Source organism: Manis javanica, chromosome 1 (assembly GCF_040802235.1).
Source record: "Manis javanica isolate MJ-LG chromosome 1, MJ_LKY, whole genome shotgun sequence".
Classification (NCBI taxonomy): domain Eukaryota; kingdom Metazoa; phylum Chordata; class Mammalia; order Pholidota; family Manidae; genus Manis; species Manis javanica.
In genome coordinates, this window is record NC_133156.1 from 207,407,869 (window position 1) to 207,433,413 (window position 25,545).

Sequence of the window (25,545 nt, forward strand, 5' to 3'; positions counted from 1 at the left end):
GTTTGGAAGTATTCACTTCATTATGACTTAGATACATCCTTTTGCTGTTTGCAGTTCATCAGTTTCTCTCATAATGGTTGCAGTGTAAAAATACCATTTAGTTCAGTAAGAAAAATGTCTTTGCTTTCTTTCCAGATGCAATGAACCTCATTTTGCACTTAATCACAGGAGAATTGGAAGATACAGCATTGCAAATTTTATTAGCATGTCCTTTATCAAGGGAAGATGGTCTGGGAGACTTTGGCAGTTTCTTCTTACGACACTGTGTGACTATGAATACGGTAGTATTCTGTCCATTTTTACTTTGTAGACAGTATAACAGGCAGTGAAATAAGATTCTTTAAAATACAAGAATATGTTACAACATTAGACCAGTTATAAACATTATGACTTTGTTTTTTGTCTTGTAAGATTATTGGGTAGAAAGAGGGTGAGAAGTTCAATTTTTTCATCCCCAGAGTGTTGGAATATTTGCAGAAGGTCAAATGGTAGGAAGGATATTTGCTGGTCCAACTCATGTGGTGCCTTTTTTTCTAGCCTGTAGAAAAACTGAAAGACTACTGTAAGAAGTTAAAGGAAGCCCACATGCACAGATCGCCTCTGCAGTTCATACTCCACTGTGCCTTACTAAGCAGAAAAGCTGGTATTGTATTCTCCTAATTAAAACCAATGTAAGTACATTTTGCTGAGGTAGCTTTATAATATTTTATGGTATCTCTTTCAGATTTGGCAAAAGCTCTGATCAAAGCTCTGAAGGAAGAAGGTTTGCCTGTCAGAATTCATTATTTCTGGCCATTGCTGGTTGGACATCAGAAGGAGAAAAATGTTCAAGGTTAGGTTTTTGTTTGTTTGTTTGTTTCTTTTTCCTTAAGGAACAGAAATTTATTTCTCACAGTTCTAGAGGCTGGAGTCCAATGTCAGGGTTCTTGGCGTATCAATAGATTCAAGGTTAGGTTTTGCTTTTATACACTTTTGAAATGGTTCAGAGGTCTCCTGTAACAGTTTCTATACCTATCTAATTGAATTCTTTGGGAAAGCATACTTATTTCTGAGTACCAGTTCTTTTGAGAAAATAGAATTGACTTAAATCATAGTAATGTATTTGGTAAGCATTTTAAGAAACAAACGTAATGCATTTCATCTTGATTTCTGAATTCATCTCTGATTTGGATATTCAAACTTGTGAGTGTTGTTTTCAACAGTTTGTTATTTTAAGTTTTTCAAAACACTCTTTAGTTCTTGACTTTATATATAGGGGGCTTGAGATTAGTTTGTCTAGCCTAACTCAAGATAAAGTTAGAACATAATGAGGCCACTTTCTTTGTGAACCAGCCTGTTTCTTCTAAACTGAGCTGAGTTACGATAATAGGAAAGGCAGGAAAACTTTTATTGCGAGAGTGCTCATGACCTGACAGCCTGCTGATTGAAGGACAGAAATGTTCAATCTTTAAGGTTCTTAAGTATGTTTAAGCATTTAGCATACTTTTCCCTTGTACACATGGGATGCCTATAGGATATGAATAAGAATTGAACAAATATTAAATTTTAGAGTACAGTATCTAATTCTTTGGTTTGCATTATTGGTAATTCAGAAGGAGCAGTCTCATGAAAAGATGCTTTTAACAGAAGTACTTCCCCCTTGGGGAAACAAAAAAATGGTCTTTTTCATTTTATCTCACAGTATAATGTGCTTTAGAATGAAATGCAGAGTTGTTAGTATGACACTGGGTGACAAACAAAATGCACAAACAACAAAAAAAGTGCTTTTAGCAGACTTTCATATTGCAATTTTATTTTAAATATATAGCAGTCTTCTGGTTTAAAGGAAATAGTGAAACAAGTATTCCCTAATTGTTTCTGGCTATAAAAGTCTCAAAATCCTTTTTAGCAAAATCTTTGTGAAAACAATATGCTAGTTTATTAACTCTTTGCATATCCTCCAGTTCTGAGCTCCAAGAAGTGACTTATAACCCAGTATCTTTGAACCACAGAAAGATTTACATCATTACATAAAAATCTTTGGGCATATTAGTATTGTCCATCTTTACACAGATATGAAAATACTTTTGGTACACCTGTTGAAATGCTTGTTTGTTCAGATAAATTGGTTTTCCTCAACTTTTACTGTATCCAGACTTGAATAGGTTATCACGTTTCTTACTACTTACTAAACATAAAATAATTCAGGTAATCCTTCTGTAGTTGTAGATCAAACTAGTAGCAAAGTGAGCTCTATGTTGAATAGATCTTTTCTTAGAATCTTAGAATTTAGATTTAAAAGGTGTTGAAATACTGAAAGCTCAAATTATGTTAATGAAGCAACTGAGAGCCCCAGAAAGATTCAGCAAATGACCTTAAGGTTCCACATCTAGCTGACAGGAGTGCTGGGATTAGAACTAAGGATTTCTGTCCTCCTATTTTAAATGCTCTTTTCAACACTATAGCACCTCCATATTAGACATTCGTAAGTATTAAGCTGTATTTTATAAAGATTCTTATCTATTAGTTAATAATTAGGAACTGCTTTCTGCATTAAGGGCATTTTAAAAAGTGGTACCAAGTTTTTTAATCAATGAATGTTTTATCTTGAAAAGTACAAAAGCTGAGAAAGGTAACTTGAGAGTGCAAGATCTCAGCAGTTGTTTTACTGTCTTCAAAAACTAGTTTCACCTTTTCAGGAGGTCCTGAAATGTGGTGAAGAATATATTCTACCATTTTCCTTAATGTAATAACAAAATGGCTGGCTATATGTATTCTGTAGTTTCTTCGGTATAAGGTTAGACAGTAACATTTTTATTAGTGCAATGAACTTGTTCTTTGGGGAAAATCATATATAAAATGATAGAAATAATGAAAAAAATAATGGCTGCAGTGATGGAGGACGTAGAGGGAGTGTTTTATAGGACTAAATAAAACCCTTCTGGAAATCAAAGAAAGGTAGGTACAGGTCAGGTCAAACTGATCCAAGAGTTTCCAACAAAAGAATGAGGAAATTTTACTGAATTTAGAATTTTTACAGCTGCTGTTTAGCCACCATCAACCTCTTAAGGAAGATTCTTATAATGACTTCCATATAGCTCATCTACTGGTATTTTTCTCTGTGGCACAAATGGAAGAGTCCCCATTCAGAATTTTAGCAAGTTGGCCTGAATGAGAGGAAATAACTGAGAATGTTATGACTCATCATCCCTTGGTATATTCAGAAAACATGAAAATAAGAGTATAGAAGGGCCAGTATGAAAGCTTAGGTGCCAGTTGAATGAAGTGGTTAGATAGAGGATGCTTTCCAAAAAATAGGAAAGTAACATAGTGAGTGCTCCAGGTAGAGAGAGTCTAAAATGATGTGGAATAAACAGTTGGTCAAAGTTGTTTCGGTAAACCATAGGTCTTTCCCAAAAGTTTGAGTTATCTTAATTCTTTTAAACTTTCTGAATGGAGACTTTCCTCTAGATTCATAAATTTTTTATGACTACATTTGCAATATTTTAATTAGATTGTTTATTTAGTCTTAGTTTAGATTTTCCAAATTCACAGAGGTTTGGGATCCATGTTTATCTTAGTTAATAAATGATTATCTTAATCTTTTTTTATTTAAAAAGAAATACAAATTGTATTTAGGAGGAGATATGTAGGTATGTCAGATCAATCACCTTTTCTCTCCTTATTGATAAGCATTTCTATCTTCTCATTTGACTATAATTATTCAAATGAATGTCTTTATGCATTCCTTCAGATTGCCTAAGGGAGTGACTGAGCTCATCTGAGAAGTGTGAACCCAGGTTTTCTTAAACCTAGCGTAGTTTCAGTTAGAAAGGTATGTAAGTTAAAAGTGCTAGCAGCACAGGTCATCTAAATGAGCAGAATGTACTTCTCCCCCAGATAAGCATTATTGGAAAAATGAAGAATTAATGGAATAAAATGTATTTGAGACATAAATGATGGTGTGAACTGTTTGTAGGAATAAGATTCTTCTGTCTGCAATCAATCGATTAACTTGTTTTCAAACATTAGAAAATCAAGTATATAGCTACCTTATTATGCTACATTTATTCTGTGTATCATATAAAGAAAATTTAAAATTATTAAGAGTATTTCAGGACAGCCAAAAAACTTAATTCATTGTTACTATTAACATTTACTTAGTATTTTTAGGGTTTCACACATATTATTACTTCTAATTTTAATGATCCTTTGGAGAGGTATTAGGGAGCTCAATAAATCACTTAAAGTCACTTTTTGGTGGCAGAACAAGGATAATCCTGAGTCCTTCAGATTCCAGGAAAAAGTACATTTTTGCATTTTTGTAACATAAGCACCAGCAGTTAGGAGGCTTGGTTTTTTATTCAACATACATGCCTTTGATCTTGGAGAGATCGCTTACTTTAATGTTTTGTTAGATTAAAGATTATTTGACTTCTAAAGCCATTTTCAGCTTTATTTACATAGAAAAGTTCATCCCCCTGAAAGAGAGTTGAAAGCCTTCTTAATGTACAGCTTGATAAACTGATCTAAACCAAGTTGTAACACTGGGATATTTTCTATTCAGTATTGTTCTCTTTTTCCTATTGTACTCAGTCTTCCTCTAGTCCTAGACCACAAGAATTCCTTTTATATCTGTGGGCAATATTTACAATTCTTGGTATTTTGTGTCTGTTTATTCAGTGTTTATGGGCTCTTATAGGTAGCTCAAAAAATTGTTCTGTTCATTGAGTGCCTTGACACATATTGACTTGCTTAATCTGTAGATGGTAGTTAGAAGGATTAAGCCAGGCGTTAAAGTGTCTAGGAGACACAGTTCTGTCATACTGCTATTTTGAGTGTATAAACTAAGAAATTATAACTCGGAAAGGTACTTACTTGCTCAAATGTATACTGCAATTAGGTGCCAGAACCAAGGGTTGAAAGGTAGGTCTCTTTAAACCCCAAAGCCTGTTCTTGTTTTCACTGTTGTGTTTTTCCAAACACTTAGCTATTTACTTTAAACCATGGTCATGAAAGCAATCCTGAATGGTCAGAAAGGACATCAAGGATATTAGATTAGCACAGGTCTGTTACTAGTAATTGAAAAGCAGCTAGCTGTGCCCTCCTATCACGTGTTCAGTAATCTCTGCATATGAAAAACACAGTACGATTTGCCATTTTTTAAATAGTGGTTATAAAGCACTAATTCCCAGGAATACTTACAAATTTTGCATTTAAGTATTGTTAATGCTTGTGTACTGTATGGACCAACTCTACATGTATGTTCTCCTAAATTTATAACTAAACATATGCTTTGTCTTTTTTTGAGGTATTTTTTCTTTCTGTTATTTCTACATCTTGAAAAATGCCTTTAAACATTCAAAATATAATAAACTGCTTAAAAATTTTTGTCCCATAGTATGACTTTTATCTAAAAGAAATAAATGAGCAGATATTCTTAGTGTATCACACTTAACCTGTGCATTTCAGTACTCAATGGGAATTTATAATCAAGTATTTGTATTTAAAGCACATTACGTAACAAATGTATAAAAATAATTTTTCTGTAGATGTTATAGGGCAAAAACAGGGACAGGACTCTGGGGGAAGTATTAATAATGTGAAAGTCACGAAGCTAAGAAGTAATTTTTAAAAAGGAGCCCTTTCTTTTATCAAACTGGCCTCTATCAAATTAGGTAACACCTGAGTAGTTTGACAATTTTCTAGAATTAATTGGTTTGATATAAAGAAATCAGTTTGTACTATTTGAATCTAACTAGCTTTGGAAAACATGATATGTCCTTTTAAGACAGTAATAAAAGATATTTTTATTTGTGAGTGGGAGAAGGAACAATTTAGTAGATTTTTAGATTTAAATAAAATGAGGTAATTCATTAAAATCAGTTGTTGTCTTCATTTTTTATTATGTCATAAAATATGAAATTGGGAAGTTAGTAACAATTAGGGAATTTAAGTGCTTAACTGAAAAACACTTTTGTCTCTGACAGATTCCCCTCTCATGCTGCTCCCTAATCCTGTCCCTCTGCAGTATTTATTCTTGTCAAGTTTTATTGTGTAGATCCATTATTGCTCTGTAATAGCAATGATGTTTTTATGATCTCTGTTCAGTTGGGATGCCAGAAATGTTAGGTATGTTGCCTAGTTACTTTAAGTTTTATTATGGTTCCAATTTCTAAGATATTTCCATAGCACTCATTAAAGGAAATATCACTAAATTAAGAGACAGATGAAGAAAGGAGGATTTTTGTTTTCCTTTATCATCTTACTTCTCAATTTTGTTGCTTTTCTGCTTTCTCTCTTAAACAAAATACTGCATACTTTCCCTACATTATGATTCATAAAGTAAGTGAACTGAACTTTCTGAGCTTCTGTTAATTTATTCCAAGTTCTTCTGTGCTTCTAAATTTTATCTTGCAGGTATAATTGAAGTCCTCAAAGGAATGCAAGAAATAGAAGTAAATCCTGATCATGAAACATACATAAGTTACGTGTTTCCATCCTTTGTTAGTATTAAGTCAGCTCGTACTGTTTTACAAGTAAGTACAACTGTGGTTTTAATTTCATAATTAAAGAGAATATTTTTCCTTCCTCCCTAATGTTTAGTGGTAACCAAAAAAAATGGGAAGTCATTAGGCTAAGCGCTAAGAATGATTGTGTCTGTGTACAGATTTCTAAAGCTTTCTAACAATATTGATTAGTGTAATATCTGTAGTGATTAAACTTAAAAAACTTAAAAAAGATGAGGCAGCATTTTTTTGTGTGTTGAAAGACAGTATGCCATTGTCAGAAAAAATTAAAAAAGTAATTTGCTCCATAATCCCACTTTACAGTGCAACTACAGTTCTCATTTTTTGAATATTACTTTTCACTTCTGTATGAGTTTTCATAATACACTCTGTATAGTCACTCTTTTTAAAATATTCTTTTGTTTGACTCCAAAGCATGATTTTCCCACCTAATACTTCCTGTCCCTACCAGAATTGGCACAGAATTTAGGGGAGGGGCATACAAAGAAATCGATTTGGGTGTAGTGCATTGAATCAGCAAGGGATGCACGTTCTGTTTTCAAAACAGTGTTGTACAACTAGGAGCAACATGGCAGAGCACCAAGTACTTTATTAAGAAATATTTTGTTCAAAAGCTCAGTTTCCTTGGTGGTTATTCACATGAAGCATTGATTTTTCTAAACTATTGTTAGAAATCTTTTCTTAGAAATAATTACAGTCCTCTTAAAGGTAGAGTTTTTGTCTTGAATGTCTTTACCTCTCTTTCTTGAGTACATAGTGGAGCATTTTGAGACTGCTGTACATATTTTACTGTTTAAAAATATATTTCAAGAAGTAATTTTCCCACATATTCTCATTTCCCCAAAAACCTAATTTTTCACTTGGTGCCTTTCCATTATATTATTCCAGTTATTTTTTATGCTTGTATGCTGTTTTATTGTATGGATATACCATGATTTATTTTTTATTCATTTGCTTATATCCAGTTAGGTAGTTTTTAATATTGTGCAGGGATTGAATAAAAATACTTCAGCTAAATTTTGGCTTATATTCTTAAATTATTAAACAAATGATGATGTTGGGACAAGTGATTAATCTTTCAGAATTTAGCAAAATTAAGTTTGATCTTTACCTCACTGTATGCCCCAAGACTAAGGCATTGAATTTTTGTTTTGTTGTAAATGAGAGAATTGTTCAAGGATCTTTATTAGTAAACTCATTCTAAGGCACTCTAAGGGTAATAGATTGTCAGAATTTGAAAATAAACAATATGGGATGTTGTAATTCCATCTGATAGCTTTTGCTCAAGTTCGGTTACTCATTTTATATATTGTTAGAAAATAACTTTTTTTAAATGAAGGATTATTAGATAATGTGATGGAATGAAATGAGAAAACAGGAAATTAGAATTGCATATCAAAATGTTTTTAGCTGAGGCACATTATCATTGAAATATACTTTATTCCTAGGAAAATGGATGTCTACCTGAAAATAATATTTTTTCTGAGGCTGAATTGAGAAGTGAAGCTGTAAATGGAAACTTAGACTATATTTTATCATTTTGTAAGTATGTAACATTAGCAGTAAACTTAACAGGTGTTGTTTCAGTTACTGTTGAGAGCATGCAGTTCATGCTCTCAGTGCCTCCATAGGGCAATTTAAGGTAAGTCCCTTGAAAGCAGGGGTGTGCTTATGGTTTGTTTAAGTCAGACTTGGTAAGACAGTTTATGAATTGAACTTGTGGATAATCTGGAAGTAATTTTTAAGGTTAAGAGGACCTTGGACATAACATGATAGTAGGTTGGACTGGGGACCCAGAAGTCTTGGTTCTTTTTTTTTAAATTAAGCTCCTGATTATGGGACCTGGAACAGCTCTCTTTACCTCTCTGCTTCATTTTCATGAAATGGAGATCATATTACGTATCTGTCTACCTTGTGGGAGTTGTTGTGAAAGTCATATGAGATACTGTTTCTGAAAGTGTTTTCTAAACTAACACCTATTATAGCCTTAAGTTCCATGAAGCCATCTCCCAGTCCTCATTAACAAAAGCACAGCAAATGTTTACTAAACACTTAGAAATGCTAGGGTGCTTTGTAATGTTCATCACATGTTAATAAAATTACCTCCATTGATAGATGAAGACAGGCATATAGAAGTTGATTTGCTCAAAATTAGTGATTGAGCTAGAACCAAGATCTTTTAACTTTAACCATATTCTTTTCATCATACTACATTTTAGTAAATAAGACAGTTCTTAAAAATCTTACTTATTTTTGCACATATCCATGTTGGTACTTGATAGTTTTTCAAATCTTCTGAAAAAGAAAATTTAAAAACGAGAACAAACTTCAATTTCTAGCCCTCTGAAATGTTGCGAAACTCTCATTAATGCGTATTCGAATTGTATATGTGGGAGCTTTGTAAAAACTAGATTATAGATATATTTTACCTGTTATGTGACTTAAAGTAGTGCATTGTAATACTGTAAAGGAAGGGCAAAGTGTTCAGTATAAAATTGGTGACTGTGAGAGGTGTAGTTATTTTGAATTGAAGGTTGGGCATTAATGCTGGCTGCTGAGTGTATTGATTTTACTTCCACTCTGTATAATATATAGGTTTTCTATACTGACAAAATGAAAACAGAAGCATTAGAGGAATCTGGGTGCATAAGGTGCATACATGAGAGCTGCCTTTCCCCTTTATCATACCATCTGATCCACCTCATTGTCAACCTCATGATTTTTCAGACTTGTTTGTTGCTAAGGAAAGTAGATGATTTTTGTCAGCAGCCTTCAGCTTGCTGAGATGTTTCTGGTCACCTTTGTAATGAACACAAACTTGACAGTGTTCTCTAAAATGCCAGTTTGAATAGTATAAAGATAAATTTTCAAGAGGTTATTTATTAAATTTGAGAAAGAAAAATTGTAGGAACTTCAATACTAAAGAGTATCTCTGCTCACTCCTGTCAGCGCTCTCCCTTTCCACTCTGATGTATAGGTTAGTTCAATAATGGTTGGTATTTGCAGTAGGCAGCTCCTGGTTATGCACTTTGGTTACTACAGCACACGAATGGCGGGTAGTAGAGAAGAGTAAAGGGCTTATCTTGATTGAGTTTGTGGAGTAGTAGGAAACAGTTTCCCACTTCTGTTAGTAAGCATGGAAAACGAATTTGATCAAGCAAGTTAAAGGTTGCCGAAAGGCATGTAGGTGTGTCTACTTTAAAATTCCTTGAGTGACTAAATGGAGGTCATTTTTAAATGATTGTTCAGAGTTTCAAATGCTGTAAAACCACTGAGAAACTTACGCTTCTTGTGAAGGGATATAATAGCTAATCTAAAACAGTTCTAATGAGTGTGGGTTAAATTTTATTCATATATAGGAGAGATGAGCAAATCCTAAAATCTGTGACTTTTTGCTTGAGTTTTTTTTTTTAAGTTAACCAGTTATCTTTAATCATCACCTAAACTGTATTTGTTAATTCTGTCTTTAGAATTTGCCTCAAGCACGAGTTTCTCTCTAATTCCATCCATTTTGGACCATTCAGTAGCCACATTACATATATACTGAACAGGTTAAATCAATTACTTAAAATATGGCATCATTTTAATACTGTGAGGGAAAAATAAATCCAGGAGGTGCCTACTGTGGTTCCATCCCTTGCTAGTTATGACAAGGATTATGTGAAGAATCAGTATTTTTGTACTGAGGCAAATCAGGCTTACAGTGTCAACATTGAAGCATACAGATGGTAGACTTAAATGTCAAAATGAGTCCAATGAAAACAAATGCTCAGAAAAGTGAAAGATCAGTATAAATCAATTACATAACAGAGATAAAGACTTATTTTATTTTGACTTTAGGTTGTCACTCTTGCATGAATGCAGGTCACTGATCATAGTGGAAAGTGGAATGAGAAAGTGTGAATGATTCAACAGAACCCACTACCACTTTCAGAAGAGCACTTTTCCCCCTGTCTGTTGTTTAAAGGGCAGAAGTCCTGTAGGGTGGTCACAGTCTCTCTTGGTAGTGCCACATCGGCCAGTAACATGCAGCTTTGATATGTGTACCAGAGTGACTTAGATGCTGATAGATTAGTTATGACTTTTTCTATGAAAGACTAAATTCATTAGTTGTATTCATGAAAATGAAGTGAAAATATTTTAAAAGGATAGCTTATATTGCAAATATGTTTTAGTGCATTATGTAGTTAAATTTTTTAAAATCTCCAAAATGAAAATTAGAAGGTATTGGTATAAATGTGTTTCCAAATAAGTTGATTTAAATTTTTTGTTTTTGGTCTGGAACTTAATGATGATTATTTTCTTTTTCAGTGGAATCAAATACATCACCTCTCTCATTTAATACTTGGAGAGGCAGTCTAATTCTAGGCTTTAAGAGGTAAGACCTTATATAATGTTTTTTGCCTGAAATATGGACTGATTTTTTCTTTTTGAGGAAAGATACACATATTTTTATCTTCCCAATCTTGTATGCTAGTTACCTGAAATAACCTTATCTGTTTTATTCTTCCTACTGATTAGTTGAATTGAGTTCAGGCAGCCTTTTATATCATCTTTTCCAAGAAATACAGTTTATATCTCTTAAGGATAAGGTTATCATCTACATAATTACACTGCCAATATCACTCCTAAAAAATCAACAGTACTATAATATCATCTAATACACATAGTTCATGTTCAGATTGTTCCAGTTCTAAAAATTTCCTTTATAGCTGTTTTACTTTTTGATTGAGGATTCAGTTTGCTGTCTCTTTATTAACTTCTAGTCCAGAACAATTCCCCTACCTTTTATCGTCTTTTATGACACTCGTTTTTGAAGAGTCCTGGCTACTTTCTCTTTAGAATGTCCCTCCCACATTTTGTTTTTTTTAAATTTTTTTCCCTCATTATCAGACTCAGAATTGAACATTTTAGCAAGAATGCTTCACAGGTAATAGGCATTTCTTACTACATCAAGAGGTACAGTATTAGGCATCCAGTATTTGTGCCATCAGCTAAGTTTGGTTATGGTAGTAACCCCCATGTCTCTCCCTTGCAAAGGAACCTCAACCTGTTTGTAATTAGTAAGAAGTCTTCAGGATGGTACTTTGAGACAGTGTGTCTGTCCTGTTTCCCAGCACCTTTCACTTAGTGGTTTTATAAGCCATTGATAATCCATGTTGAATCAGTTGTTCACAGTGGTGGTTGCAAAAGGATATGGTTTTAATTTTGTTGTCCTTTCTGTATTTACAATTTTAATGACTTTTAATATTAATCCCAGTAATTTTTAGTCTGTTTGTTGGCTTTCTGCAGACACCTCCAGAACCTCCATTGTAGGTAGGAAGAGGTAGAACAAGCAGGTGAGCGTGTCTGTGTTCTGCTTTTCCTTTGGCCAGTGCAGTTCCACTCATTTCAGTAATAATTTTGTGTAAAGTCAAAAAACCAACAGCAAAAAGTCCAATGTCTGTGCCTTTAAAAGTAAAGTGTGAAAAATACAGAATACACAAGTAGATAAAAATGCTGGTAGAGCCAGATTTTTAAAAAGAACTCATAGTGTATTATGCAGTAAAATACAGTAAAATTTTCATATACTTGTCCTTGGAAAAGGACTTGAAAAGTTTTTTCATATGAACTTCCAGGTTGTGGGTATTTCTTTAACTTCACTAATGTTGTATTGTTTATTCAGTTTGAGTGGCAGTTGTTATTTTTCACAAATCCGAGACCTCTTAGAGTACTTGGACTATAAAGTTGATCTAATGTGATGGGAAAAAACAGGTTATATATTTCAGTCACAGAGCTTCTAATGGCTTAACAATCGAAGTAAACAGCTTCTTCTCATACAGTAACTGTGTCTAGTGGCTGTGTTTTCTCTGTTTTGCTTCTTAATTTTGTATTATTTCTGCTGTAAGATTTTCTTGTTGTCATTCTTCCAGTATGTTTTCTTTAAGTAACCTATACACAAATAATTTGCTGTTTCTGATTTATTGTGGGCTAGGAAATTAGGTAACGAAACTCATTGTAATTTGGAAAGATAAATGGCTCTAAATAAGGGCACACAAATATCTTTGCTGTTGTTTTGGGACAAAGATTTTATTGCAGATATTTAATTATTAGAACATGAGCTCCATTTTTGTTTGGCTTAATGCACTATCTTTGGCATCTAGATTAATACCTGGCACATAAACAGTGCTGTTAAATTAATTACTGAGGCCATATTTTCTGCTTCTGTTTTTAAGCATTCCCTTTAATTCAGTAAATATTGTTGAGATCGGAGATGTTGGTTGGGATCAGATTGTGAAATATTTTAAATAGCATGAAGGAACTTGTCTTTTATTCTGAAGAAAGTAGACTAACTTGCTCAGTGTGGATGGAGGTGTGGCTGAGGCAGAGATAAGTTTAGAATGTATTTTAATGCCAGACATCATATTTTTCATTCCTAGAAATTCAGCTTCATTTTTTTTTTTTATCTTCCATATCTCCTCAACACTTTCGTGCTTTTTTCTTCTTTCTTGACTGTATAGCAATATTAATGATAGATCTACTAATTCTATCCTTTGTATCATTTCTGAATCTCTTTCTATTGATTAACTTTTTTCCTTTGTTGTGTGCATTACTGCTTTTTTATGATTTCAGGTTGGATTCCTGGTGTGGATTTAATGCTCGCAGATATGGAATTTTTGTATTCTTTTAAATATTTTTGAGCTTTGTTCTGAGACAGTCTTGAGTTAAGCTGGTTGGAACAGCTTTCCTAGAGCTTGCTCTTAATGCTTTGTTAGGCAGTACTAGAGCAGCCTTTAGACTAGGATTATTCCCACTAAATTAGTTTAGCCCTGCTCTTGAGGCAGTGTCCGGCTGAGGACTTCCTGCTAGCCTATGTATTTTGGAATTCCTGTGAATCTGAACTATTTGAGTCCCTATGTGAGTTCTGGGAATTGTCTTTTTCAGAGGCTCTGAGGTTTCAGGTGGTTTTCTAGGCTTCACATAGCTTTCTCACTCCCATGTGATTAGGAGTACAACCCTCTGCAGATCTCTAGAGCACTCTCTGTCAAGGCCCCTGCTCTCTGGTACTCTGTCCTATAAAAATAAATTTCAAGTAGTCCCTTCCAGGAATGTATTTTAAATCTGTAGGTTTTAAAACTACATTATGTTGATGAATTTTTCTTATTGTAGGTATAGAAAAGCTTTAGGTTGTGATAATTTGGCATTATTCATAAGAATATGTGCATAATTTGAAGTATTTGTGACTAGAGGTGATTTCTTTTTTCCCTTCTACTCCCCCAAATTTCTTAAAATTCAAAGTGTAATTGATGTTTTATAATCCATTATCTTGGTGTTAATGTGGCTCTTTATTCTTTCATTAGATACTGAATCAAATAGCATATATATTTTAGAATCCTTTGTCTGTACATTCAGTGCAACTACTGAAACAGTCACCTATCATGCTTCTTGGGGGCCTATTGTACTCTGGCAACTTTAGAATTAGCTGAGTGAGTAGGAGAAAACTCTACTGGTTGCATTCTCAATAGAGTCTAAATTAACTACCTTCAACTTCTTTAAAGATTAGCACATTAGAGATTCACTTAAAATTATTCTGTAAGAAACTATAATTATAATATTAATATTACTCTTGAATAATAATTTAAGAAGTTGTAGAACATTAAAGAGATATTGTAGTCACTTTAGCTAATCATAAGGGAAATTTGGATATGCATTTCAATATTGGAATGCAATTTTTGGAATAGTTACCTACCTTTACTATAACCTACCTACTAGTGGTTGATCAAGGTCTATGAGGCAGTAGTTCCTATAGCATGTGTTCTGTAATCCATATGCCCAGATTATCATTTTGTGTTATCCCACAATATTTTCAAAACACTAACACTTTTCTTCGTAACTTTTGAAAGTTGTGTTTATGTGGTAACATAGTATTTCTGTAAGCTGATGAGTTCAAGGAATGGTCACTGTCAATCAAGTGTAATGCTGTTGTAAAGTTTTCCAATTTATAAATTAAATTATCAGTTAACATGTAGGCAAAATTATTTAAATTCAATACTGCTTAGTTAGGGTGAGAGTATTCAAGATTATTAGGGAATTTTTACTTTTAAACCTTTTTTTTTAAGGCTACTTTTAAGAGTATTTTAAAGGGCATTTAGATCTAATCGATAACTAATAAAGTTAGTAAATTCTTATGTCAAATCCAGGGCAAGAAGATGTTTAGTATGAATAAGGATTTTTTTTCTCTCCTGACAATACCACTAGCCGAACAAAGTTCAAGTGAGAAAGAAAACAGTATACATTTTATATATTACTAAAAACTCCAGCACCAGAAATACTGAATCATTCTAAGAGACAAAATGTCACTGAAGCTAGTTCAAAACTCGGCTGGGAATATAATGTATCAAACAGAAATGTTTCAGATTTGGCGTGGAGGTATTTAAGTCTTTGTAGTCCACAGAAGAGTTCTGTGATATAAGGAGGGAACTTCTGACCCAGTGGCAACAGACTGAACTTGATGAGTGGGAGTTTGTACTATTGAAGTGTGGTGCTGCTTTTTGTATGTTTAAAAAATTCAAGTTTCTGATGTTAGCCCTATCCAAGTCAACAAGTTAAGGTGTTCTTTTCAGTCAGCCAATGAGGCTCCCTCCCATTCATGACATTTTTACAGGGAAAGGAAAGTACTTAATGAACTACAACTTGTAAGTGCTCAGAAAATACCAAGGGCTAGGGCTGCAAGATAGACATAATTCAAGAATGAATAGGAATCGTGCCTCACCAGAAAATAGGAAAGCAACAGCAAACTAGTCTTGATAATTATGAATGTATAGAGAAGAAAGTACTCTATCTTTCTACCAAGGTTAGGTAGGGGAGGGATGGGTCAGGACAAGATGTACAGAGAAGGTTCTGAGCTGAGTATTAAGGGATGATTGAGAATTTGTCTAGGAAATTCCAGGCAGAGACACTAAGTCTGAGAGAGCAGTGCCTTTGGGCATCTGAAGGTAGATTGATATAATGGTAGCTCAGGAAACTAAAATAGTGGCAAGAAATAAAGCTGAAGTGGTAGCCTGGGCTCTCATTCTAAGTAAGTTCTAAGGTTTGGACCTTGAGTCATAGCTGTGAGCCATTGAAAGATTTACATAATGAAGAGAAGACTGATAGTGGATATTTGAAGAGAGAGAGGGTGCAGGTAAAGTAGGTGGATGAACGGGACTGCGTGAAGAGATGATCAGTAGTTTGTGGGATCCTCTGAGCTGCCTTGTGAGTTGCCTGTGGAACTTCAGGTGAAGATGCTTTGCTTAGTAGGTTTCCTTTCCTCTTCTGTGAAACAAGGAATTTCAATACCTACTTGCAGGATTGATTATCTTAAAATATTTTTTAATGTAATATGTTTGCAACCTAATAGAGAAATTGCTTTTGAGGAGCAGATAGGGAAGGAGAATTTCTGAAAGAGATCTGAGTAGCATCACTGGGAGACTGACAGAGAATGATCAGTAACAACACAGATCTCAAAACTTACAGGGAACCAAAATGGGGAGTTGAATTTTGAGTTGAGGTTAATGGTCATTTTAGTAAAAGTCCTTTGAGTAGAGGTTTGGGGCCAGAGGACAGATTACAGTGTATTAGAGAGTGAACATGCAGAGAAGAAGTATTAATTAATCTTAACAAAAGCTTGGTTTTGAAAGATTCTCTCTGTGTATTTTTGTGCTTGTTTTATTTTGTTTTTTTTGAACTTGTGCTGTCATGAATCTTCACGTTCAAGGTAGTGCTTTTAGTCATTTTCTATTGTTCTACATATATGTGCAATATAGAAAATTTGTCTCCATGCCTTCCCTAGGTACAGGCTTACTGCATTTTATTGCACTTCACAGCTAATTGTATTTTTTAGAATTTGAAGGTTTGTGGTAGCCCTACATCAAGCAAGTCTGTCAGCACCAATTCCCCAAAAGCCTTGCATTTCTGGCACATGTATTAGTTTCTGGCACTTTGTCACAATTTGTTAATTCTTGCAATATATCATACTTTTTCATGATTATAATTACATGTTATGGTGTTGTGTGATCACGGATATTTGATGTTACTGTTGTACTTGTTTTGGAGGGCCACAAACAACACTTACATAGGATGGTGAACTTAAATCCGTAAATGTGTGTTCTGACTGCTCCACCAGCCAGCCATTCCTCCTTTCTTTCCTCAGGCCTCCCCCTTTTCTGAAACACAACAATATTGAAATTAGGCCAGTTAATAAATCTGCAGTGGCCTCTAAGTGTTCAAGTGAAAGGAAGAGTCTCAGATCTCTCATTTTAAATCAGAAGCTAGAAATAATTAAGTTTAGTGAGGAAGGCATGTTGAAAGCCAGCATAGGCCAAAAAAATTAGGCCTTTTGTGCCAAACATTTGACCAAGTTGTAAATGCAAAGGGAAAGTTCTTGAAGGAAATCACAAGTGCTCCTCCAGTGAACACACGAATGGTAGGAAAGTGAAACAGTCTTATTGCTGATAAGGAGGAAGTTTTAGTGGTCTGGTTAGAAGATCATACCAGCTACAACAGTCCCCTAAGCCAAAGTGTAATCCAGAGCAAACCCCCAACTCATTTCAGTTCTGTGAAGGCTGAGAGAGGCGAGGAAGCTGCAGAAGAAAAGTTGGAAGCTAGCAGAGATTGGTTCATGAGGTTGAAGGAAAGAAGCTGTTTACATAACGTCAAAGTGCTGGTGAAGCGGCAAGTGCTGATGTGGAAGCTGCAGCAGGTTATCCAGAAGATCTATAAGATCATTATTGAAGGTGACTGCACTAAACAGCAAATTGTCCATGCAGACGAAACAGCCTTCTACTGGAGGAAGATGTCTTCTAGGACTTTCATAGAGAGGAGAAGCCAATATTTGGCTTCGACACTTCAAAGGACAAGCTGACACTCTTGTTAGGGGCTAATGTTTCTGGTGACTTTAAGTTGAAGCCAGTGATTATACACCATTCCAAAAACCCTAGGGTCCTTAAGAATTATGCTAAATCTACTCTTCCTGTGTTCTCTAAATGGAACAACAAAGCCAGGATGATAGCAAATCTGTTTATAACATGGTTTATTGAATATCTGAAGCCTGAATATTTAAGACCTGCTCCAAAAAAGATTTCTCTTAAAATATTACTGCTCATTGACAATGCATCTGGTCACCAAGAGCTCTGATGGAGATGGACGGTGAGATTAATGTTGTTTACATGCTTGCTAACACAAGATCCATTCTGCAGCCCATGAATCAGTAATTTTGACCTTTAAGACTACTATGTAAGAAATAACATTTCATAAGGCTGTAGCTGCCATAGATACTGTTTGCTGTGGTGGATCTGGGCAAAGTAAATAGAAACCTTCTAGAAAGGGTTCACCATTCTACATGCCACTAGGAACATTTGTAAGAACATAATTAAGTCTTCCTCAAGTAGATTGTGTGTTTGGGTTAACGACACAAAGCTTTTAGACATTAAATTTACAAAGCTTAGAAATAGTATGACTATAATCATTAGTTATTCTGTTTTGTAAATGTGTTTTTATTTAAACATGCAAAGTTTGAGCTGTCCTTTTTGCTTTCTTTGAAATAATTTCAGATTTACAGAAAATTATAAGAACGTTAAAGAATTCTTGTATATCCCGTTTGCTAAGTTTTAGCATTTGCCACATTATCATTGTTCATTCTCTCCATCTATTTTATCAATCTGTATATACACACATACACAAATACAGATACATAAAATTAATTTTTTTAGGACTGTTTGGGCTTAGGTTGCATGTATCGTGACTCTTAAATATGTCAGTATGTAATTCCACAGAACAAGGCTCTTCTTTTATGCAGCCATGGCACAGCTAACAAATTCAGGAAAGTTAACTCTTTGTCTAATATAGTTCATGTTCTAGTTTAACAATTATTATTATTTTTGTATTTTTCTACCTCTTATCCAGAATCCAGTTCAGAGATGGTATTGTCTTTTCTCTTTAATTTTCTGCAATTGGGAACAGTCCTTCAGCCTTTGTCTTTTATGATGACATTTTTGGAGAATATAGGCCAGTTAGTTTATAGAATGTTCCTCATGATGGTTCCCTGTGACTATTCAGTTGTATATCCCTGGCTGGAATACCACAAGAATGATACTCTGTTGGAAATTAAATCTAAAAACACGTAATGTCCTACAGCATCTCATTAGTGATGTTAATTTTGTTCACATAGTGAAAATGTTGATTTCTCTATTGCATGGCTTCCATCTTTACTATTACAAGCAATATGCAGTCTGTAGACAAACACTTTTGAGACCGTACAAACATCCTGTTGCATCAGATTTGGACCCCCAGATTTAGAATGGTTCTTAATGATTGTTGCCCAAACTAATCTTTATTTTGATAGTTCAAAGTGAGAGTCAACCTTTCTAAATTACCTTGTCCTGAGAATTCAACTTGACTTTGGAAACATTTATTTACTTTTATTTTAAGGCTTTCATCTATGCATTGCATGTAAGAATTGCTAGGGCATTTTAACTTAAATATTTCTTGACACTCTGGATTTATTTTTAATCCTTTGCTGCCCTCTGCAGGTCCATGAATGTAAATCTTTGGAGCAAGGTAAGCACTTCTAATGCAAATTGTATGGTGAAATACAAAAAACCATTAAGATGAAGAGTCATAATAGCTTCACCCTTTTTGTTAAATTAAAGTATCATTGATATACAATCTTATGATGGTTTCACATGCACAAAGCATTCACCCATATTATCAAGCCCTCAGCCCCCTATTACTTGTCTCCTTCATGCTCTACTGTCATTCCAGGGACCTGCCTGTGCTGTGATGTGAAGTACAAGCCTTACCAATTATGATAAATTATTATAAGTTAATAAGTTTAGAATTTTAAAGCACTGGTAGTTTTAAAACTATCTTCTTGGAGTATGAAATATGTTAGTGAAGTGATCCTTGACTTAGTCCTCAATTCTTCCTAAGGCTTCCAACTTTTCCAGAGGACAACTGTTCACATTATTGCCATGACATCTGATATACAGATTTAATAATTAATTCTTATAATATATACATGGATATGTTTTTAAGTGAATCTGTATATACAGACCAGTTTTAAACTGCTGTCTTCTTTTAAAAGTTAAATGCTTTTATGTAGGAAGTACAATTATTATTTGTATTTGTAGCTTAATAAAAACCAAAGTACACATTATTGACTGGCATTCCCAGTTTAGACATTTTTTAAAGTCTAAATTTCATTTAATTATGTTTTTTGTGTTACTTGCACTACCATTCAGACTATATGTATCTAATTGTAATATATGGTTGTGATATGTATATTTAGAAATAATTTTTTGGTGAGAAAGAGTTTTCGTTGGTTTGTTCAATAAATGTGTCTTTCAAACCTTGTGTTAAATGTAGCTGTTTTATATCTAATATGTGGCTGTTACTTCTAGCAGAATTTATTATGTATATTCTACATGTGTTTGTGATGGTTAAAAAAACAATTTGTAGGTGAGAATTGCTTTATTTTGCTTTGTTTTTGAACAGCTTCTACCTTAACTATCCTTTGACTTGCCATTAACTGCAACATGATAATCACGGTAGAGTAAAGCAGTTTATGGTCAATTTTGCCTAATTCCATATTAGCAAATAAATAGTAGAAAAAGTAGCTGCAGTTTCAGTTGCTAACATAGTATGTACCAGGAAAGAGCATATAAGTTCAGTTGTAGAATATACAAAAAGTAGTTGAGAATTCCTAACTCATAACACTTTAGAAGACAACTCTGTGCTGTTCTTACTATCTTCAGTCCAAGGATATATAGCCATATACTGTGTTCAGAAGTTGTAAGTCAGTACTATAGGTTTTGTAATCTTTTTCATGATAAAATACATGTTTGGTTTTTTTAAACCATAGAATTTTGCCAGCAGAATTAATGTTGAAGAATAAGTGTTGTGTATGTCTTTTAGTGTTCGTGTATTGATAAGAATCCGTAAGAACAACCTATTAGAACTTACGATCCCTTTTGTTACACCATTAAAATGACTGGGACTGGAAAAATGTCTGTGGAAAAAACAAAAACAAAATCATTGATTTGCTTAGTGGTCCAGGATATTTTACTTTATTATTTCTTTAATACTTCACTTAAAAGGAGGAAACTGGTCCAATTTCAATCAGATCCAAAACAGTATGATGAAAAATAATACTGGTTGATAATGCCTATAAGCTATTTCCTATAACAACTCATTTAAAACAATATATAAACAAGTCAGTTTAGAGGCTTTCTTAGTGACATTTCATAAAACATTGCAGTTTTCCTTCAACATGGATTTGTTTTGGTTTTGTTTTTTAAAGACAAATCTGTTATTTAACAACAAAACAGTCTCCTTGGCAGGTGGGGGTGGTGTTGAGTTACTCTGATATAGAATAATACTTTACTGGGAAGAGGCTATATTATTTCAAGAATTCAATTTCAGATTGTATTTGTTCTTGTTTGCTTCTCTTGCTGCAATGTACGCATTTTCTGTCTTACCAGATAACAGAACTCTTGTACAAGGACGGAGGTAATTGCCAGGATCCTTCAGGACCAATGGGTACCATTTCAATTTCGATGATTGTAACTTACCCACAAATCCATTCTTCTGTGTAATGATGGACTAGAAGGATTACAGCAATAAACATTTTCCTTTTGAAAGTGAAATTTGAAAACATTTGGTTATAAATCTCTGTTGATAAGCACAACATTTTGAGAGCTATGAGGTGTTTTGATTTTATCATAATTATTTTTTTAAAAGGGTTGGGAGGCCTTTTCAGATACTGAGGAAATGCTTTTTATAGCACCTATGAAAATAAATAAGTTTAAAATCAGTATTCTTAGGGTCTATGTGATTTTAATGTTTTGCAGGTGTAATTTTGAATATACGTAATAAAGAGGTCCTGTAGATTTTTTTCCACTTAAATGTATTACTCAAAATACATTAGTATGTTATTTAATGATTTTTGTTGTTCATATAATGAAGCCTAGAAGGTATGGTTTTCTGTAAGAAGGTACCCTTCTTTAAAGTTTAAATTTTCTATCGTAGGCATTAAGACATAGCCCTATACATTTTATGCTTGAATAGATAGGAAAATTACTGTTGTTATAAAACATCTTTGTTAATCTTGGTTTTTCATTGGCTAATAGGCAGCTCTCCACAGGATTGCTGTATCTGCTTATTAAAATTATTTAACTTTATATACTCAACACTTAACAATCCTTTCTAATTTTATGTGTTTCTCTAAATATTGCCCACAAAAAAAAAATCAGTATAGAAATGTGTGTAAGGCATTTATTTATTCTCACTACATGTGGTTTGGACAGGAAAGGGGTAAGGCCTTGGGCAGGACCACTTCTGTCACAGAGTGGTGGAAAAAAATAGATTGAAGTAAGATTCAGTACTGAAAAGCTGTCACTCGGTCTGAAAATAATTAATATTCCTTTCACTCACCAGTTAGATATGTGCTCCCAAACCACATAATCTCTATGCCTCAGTGATCATTGTTGCCGTTTCAGAGCCTCTCATCAGGGTGACATCTCACACCAAAATGATTTCTTATAAATTAATCTTGATAACATGACAGTCTCAGTAATTTTAGTGGAATGCTTTCTCTTGTTTTTTCCACAGAAGCTGTTGGCTATTTTCTTTATAACTTGATTGACAGCATGAGTGACTCAGAGGTACAGGCCAAGGAGGAGCATTTGAGACAATACTTCCATCAGCTGAAGGAGATGGTACCATTTCATCTTTCGCTATATAATGCCTGTCCTCCCTGACATGTATCTATTAGATTTGAAATTGCTGCTTTTAAGTACAACTAGACCACTTCTCAATGACATACACGAGTTGGAGACTTATATTATGTCTAAGATAATTTCTGTTAGACAAATTTCAGTTTAGTTGTCTAAAACTCAGGGGTTTTTTTTCCTCCCATCCCTTTGCACAGAATGTAAAAATTCATGAGAATATCTACAGAGGCATCCGTAATCTACTGGATAGCCACCATGTTCCTGAATTGATTAAGGTGTGTGTGAAATAGTAATCAACCTTTTTAAATGCTTAATTTATATGTAAAAGCATGTTAAAATTTTATTTAAATATGTTTTTGGCCCCCAAGAAGTTTATGTAGATGACAACCATTAAAATGTGGCTTTTCATTGGTTGTTGGTAAATAACTTTATATATTAAAGAATGCATCTAAAACATTACAATGGCTAATAAAGTATGAATAATTTCTGTAAAGTGAATAATAAGCATAAAATCAGGTGAGAGTTTCAAAATTTGCTTTTGACATTTGTTGATATATTTTTGCCATGTATGTTCTAATTCTAATTTAAATCTCAATTTTAGGATGTTTATTTGTTGATTGACAGAGAGAAGACAGACTCTCGAAAAGTAAGTAGGTTTTCTGAGATTCTACCTGCTATAATAACCACATTTAATGAGAATTCTATACTATATCTTTATAAAACCAGTGGTCCCTAACATTTTTGTCATCGTATACTTCTAAGAAGTTGGCAAAAGCTGTTACTCACCAGAAATATCAACATATCTAAGAAAATTGTATATGATCTTAGGAACTTCATAAACCTCTGGAGCCCATCCACAGATCTCCAGGTTATTATCCTTGATAGTATTTATGATATTTAGGAAGATCAGTTTAAAGGTAAAAGTGACAAGTGGTGAATATTTTTTTTTGTAGTAAATTTCCTTCTTTTTTTTCTTTTCATTTCTGTAGACTATGCAGTCTGCATCATCTGACTTGGAGGCTACACTTGAAAAACTAAAAGCTGATAATCAACCTATAGAAGATGTCCTAAAGCAGTTCTTATTGGCACTTTGTTCAGAAGAGGTAACATTTGTTTAAATGCTTCAAATATGCTATTAAGGTAGAAAATTCTTTTCAGTAAGTAAGGTAAGCAAAGCCAAATACAATATTTATGATATTTACAATTGATTATTGTTCAGTATGCCTGTGAAGAATGCAATTAAATGAAAGGTTAACTAATTTCAGCTACACCTTGAATGGCATGTTTTCAGGTTGCTGTAGTTTGTTTACAATAATCTGCAAAGTGAATGATAGTAACAGCTGTGATAGGTTTATCATACATGCCAAGTGTCCTTTCAAGCCATGGCTCCGGTCGCTCATATCTAGATTGTCAAGCAAGTGATACATGCAGTAGTCATTTGCAAGTCAAATATTACTAGGTTGTTAATGCAGGGATTGAAATTCCATTTTCCTCCTGGAAAAAAAGCTCTTTCTGAGATAAAGGGTCTCTTGCCTTTTTCCAGCAGGCATCCAGCTGTACTTTGTGTTCATTTTAGTGTGTGTCTGCAATTTGTTGTGTATCAGTAGACTTTTTCAGTTTCTAGTTCAATATGATTTGGTGGCATGCTTGTATTTTTAGGGGAAAAATATAACTGACTTTAAGATTATAGCATGGTACTGCTCTTAGATTCTAAAATGTTTCTTCATATTACCTCTCTACCTTCACAAAGACCGTGAGGAACTTTGCAGTGATATATATATTTCTGTGTGTGGAAATTGGACTATGAGTAGGGGCTGACTTGGTACACATTTAATCTGGAAGTCTTTTTTGTAATATAGTACCCAAAGATAAAACATTAAATTTGGCATAGTGGCCTATTTTGCATTACAGAGAAACAAGATATTAGCCTGTTTTGCATTACAGATGTAAGCCTATCTTGCCTGCTTCTTAAAAGGTGCATAAAAATACCAAGGAACACGGTGAAATCAGTGGCATAATCAATGTATTTTTAAAGTATTAATAACTTTTTTACACTCTGGACATTAAACCTAGAAATTAAAATTTTTTGCTTTTATATCTTATTTTTCACTTTATCCTTTATTTTAGAACATGCAAAAAGCTCTTGAAATTAAAGCAAAATATGAATCAGACATGACTCTTGGTGGCTATGCAGCTTTAATAAATTTGTGCTGTCGACATGATAATGCAGAAGATGCACTGAACCTCAAACAAGAATTGTGAGTATTTGGCACTGCAATAAATCATCAACATTTATGCTAATACATAGTCCTTGATAGATCATGTAAATTGAGTATTATATTTATATGAGACTCAATCTTTAAGGATTCTTTTCTCTCTGTGTTCTTGAAATTTCATAATATGAGACTGATAGCTTATGGCTTGTTTTCAACAAGGAGTTTTTGTTTAAGTGTAAGACATTCTATTCATTAAAACCCAGGTTTCCTCCCCCCTGTTGTTTATACAACTGCATATCACAACAGTGGTGATGGCAATTATTTTATAAGGCTTATTAAACATCCCATTCTGTTCTGTAATGTAGACAAAATTGTGTCCATTTCTCGGGTGTCTTTGGTTTCCCATCCTGATAGACGTATCAAATAAAAATATGTCTCTTGGCATTTCAATATTCATGCAACAGTTAAAATCACCTAAAATAGCATGAAGCAAAAGAAGGTCTTCATTAGTATCATTTGCAGATGGAATGATGCAAAAATATTTAGTGCTAGACTTTTACTTTTCATGTTACTTTGGTTATAACTGCACGTGAATTTGTATACAGCTTCAAAAATAAACTTTACCTGAATTGTTGAGACCAATGTCAATAACAAGTCAAACTGTCCAGTGAGTTTTTGAAAAGTGGTAAAATGGATATGCAGTCCTTTTATCAGGTAATCAACTTTTAACATAATATAAATGTGGCTTTAATTTTTAGTGACCGTTTAGATTCTTCTGCCATCCTTGACACCAACAAGTATGTAGGCCTTGTAAAAGTATTGGGAAAACATGGCAAGCTCCAAGGTAAGCCACAGCACATAAAGGAAATATGTGATGCAAGCATCTTGCCACTGGAATAACATGTGAACTGATATTAATGGTATATCATGTCCTGCAAAGTGCTTCAACACTTTGCATACAAATTTGCATGTGAATTCATCCAGAGCTGCATGGACAGTGTAGGCCATTAGTTTTAATGGATTGGCAAGCTTGTCATTTACATTTGCACAGCTCAGTGCTTTTTGCATTTC

At 33.7% G+C, this 25,545-nt stretch overlaps 1 protein-coding gene across 1 annotated transcript in view; it reads left to right on the forward strand.

Moving 5' to 3' along the window:
* The window catches only part of LRPPRC (leucine rich pentatricopeptide repeat containing), a 114,000-nt gene that overhangs the window by 30,790 nt on the left and 57,665 nt on the right, over positions 1-25,545 (forward strand). The window contains exons 9-22 of the mRNA XM_073213764.1: positions 136-281; positions 538-643; positions 725-832; positions 6,400-6,518; positions 7,958-8,051; positions 10,821-10,887; positions 19,058-19,085; positions 21,008-21,065; positions 22,137-22,243; positions 22,456-22,533; positions 22,860-22,904; positions 23,248-23,361; positions 24,386-24,516; positions 25,233-25,318. Of these exons, the coding sequence (XP_073069865.1) occupies positions 136-281; positions 538-643; positions 725-832; positions 6,400-6,518; positions 7,958-8,051; positions 10,821-10,887; positions 19,058-19,085; positions 21,008-21,065; positions 22,137-22,243; positions 22,456-22,533; positions 22,860-22,904; positions 23,248-23,361; positions 24,386-24,516; positions 25,233-25,318 (1,287 nt within the window). The remainder of the gene's footprint in view (positions 1-135; positions 282-537; positions 644-724; positions 833-6,399; positions 6,519-7,957; positions 8,052-10,820; positions 10,888-19,057; positions 19,086-21,007; positions 21,066-22,136; positions 22,244-22,455; positions 22,534-22,859; positions 22,905-23,247; positions 23,362-24,385; positions 24,517-25,232; positions 25,319-25,545) is intronic.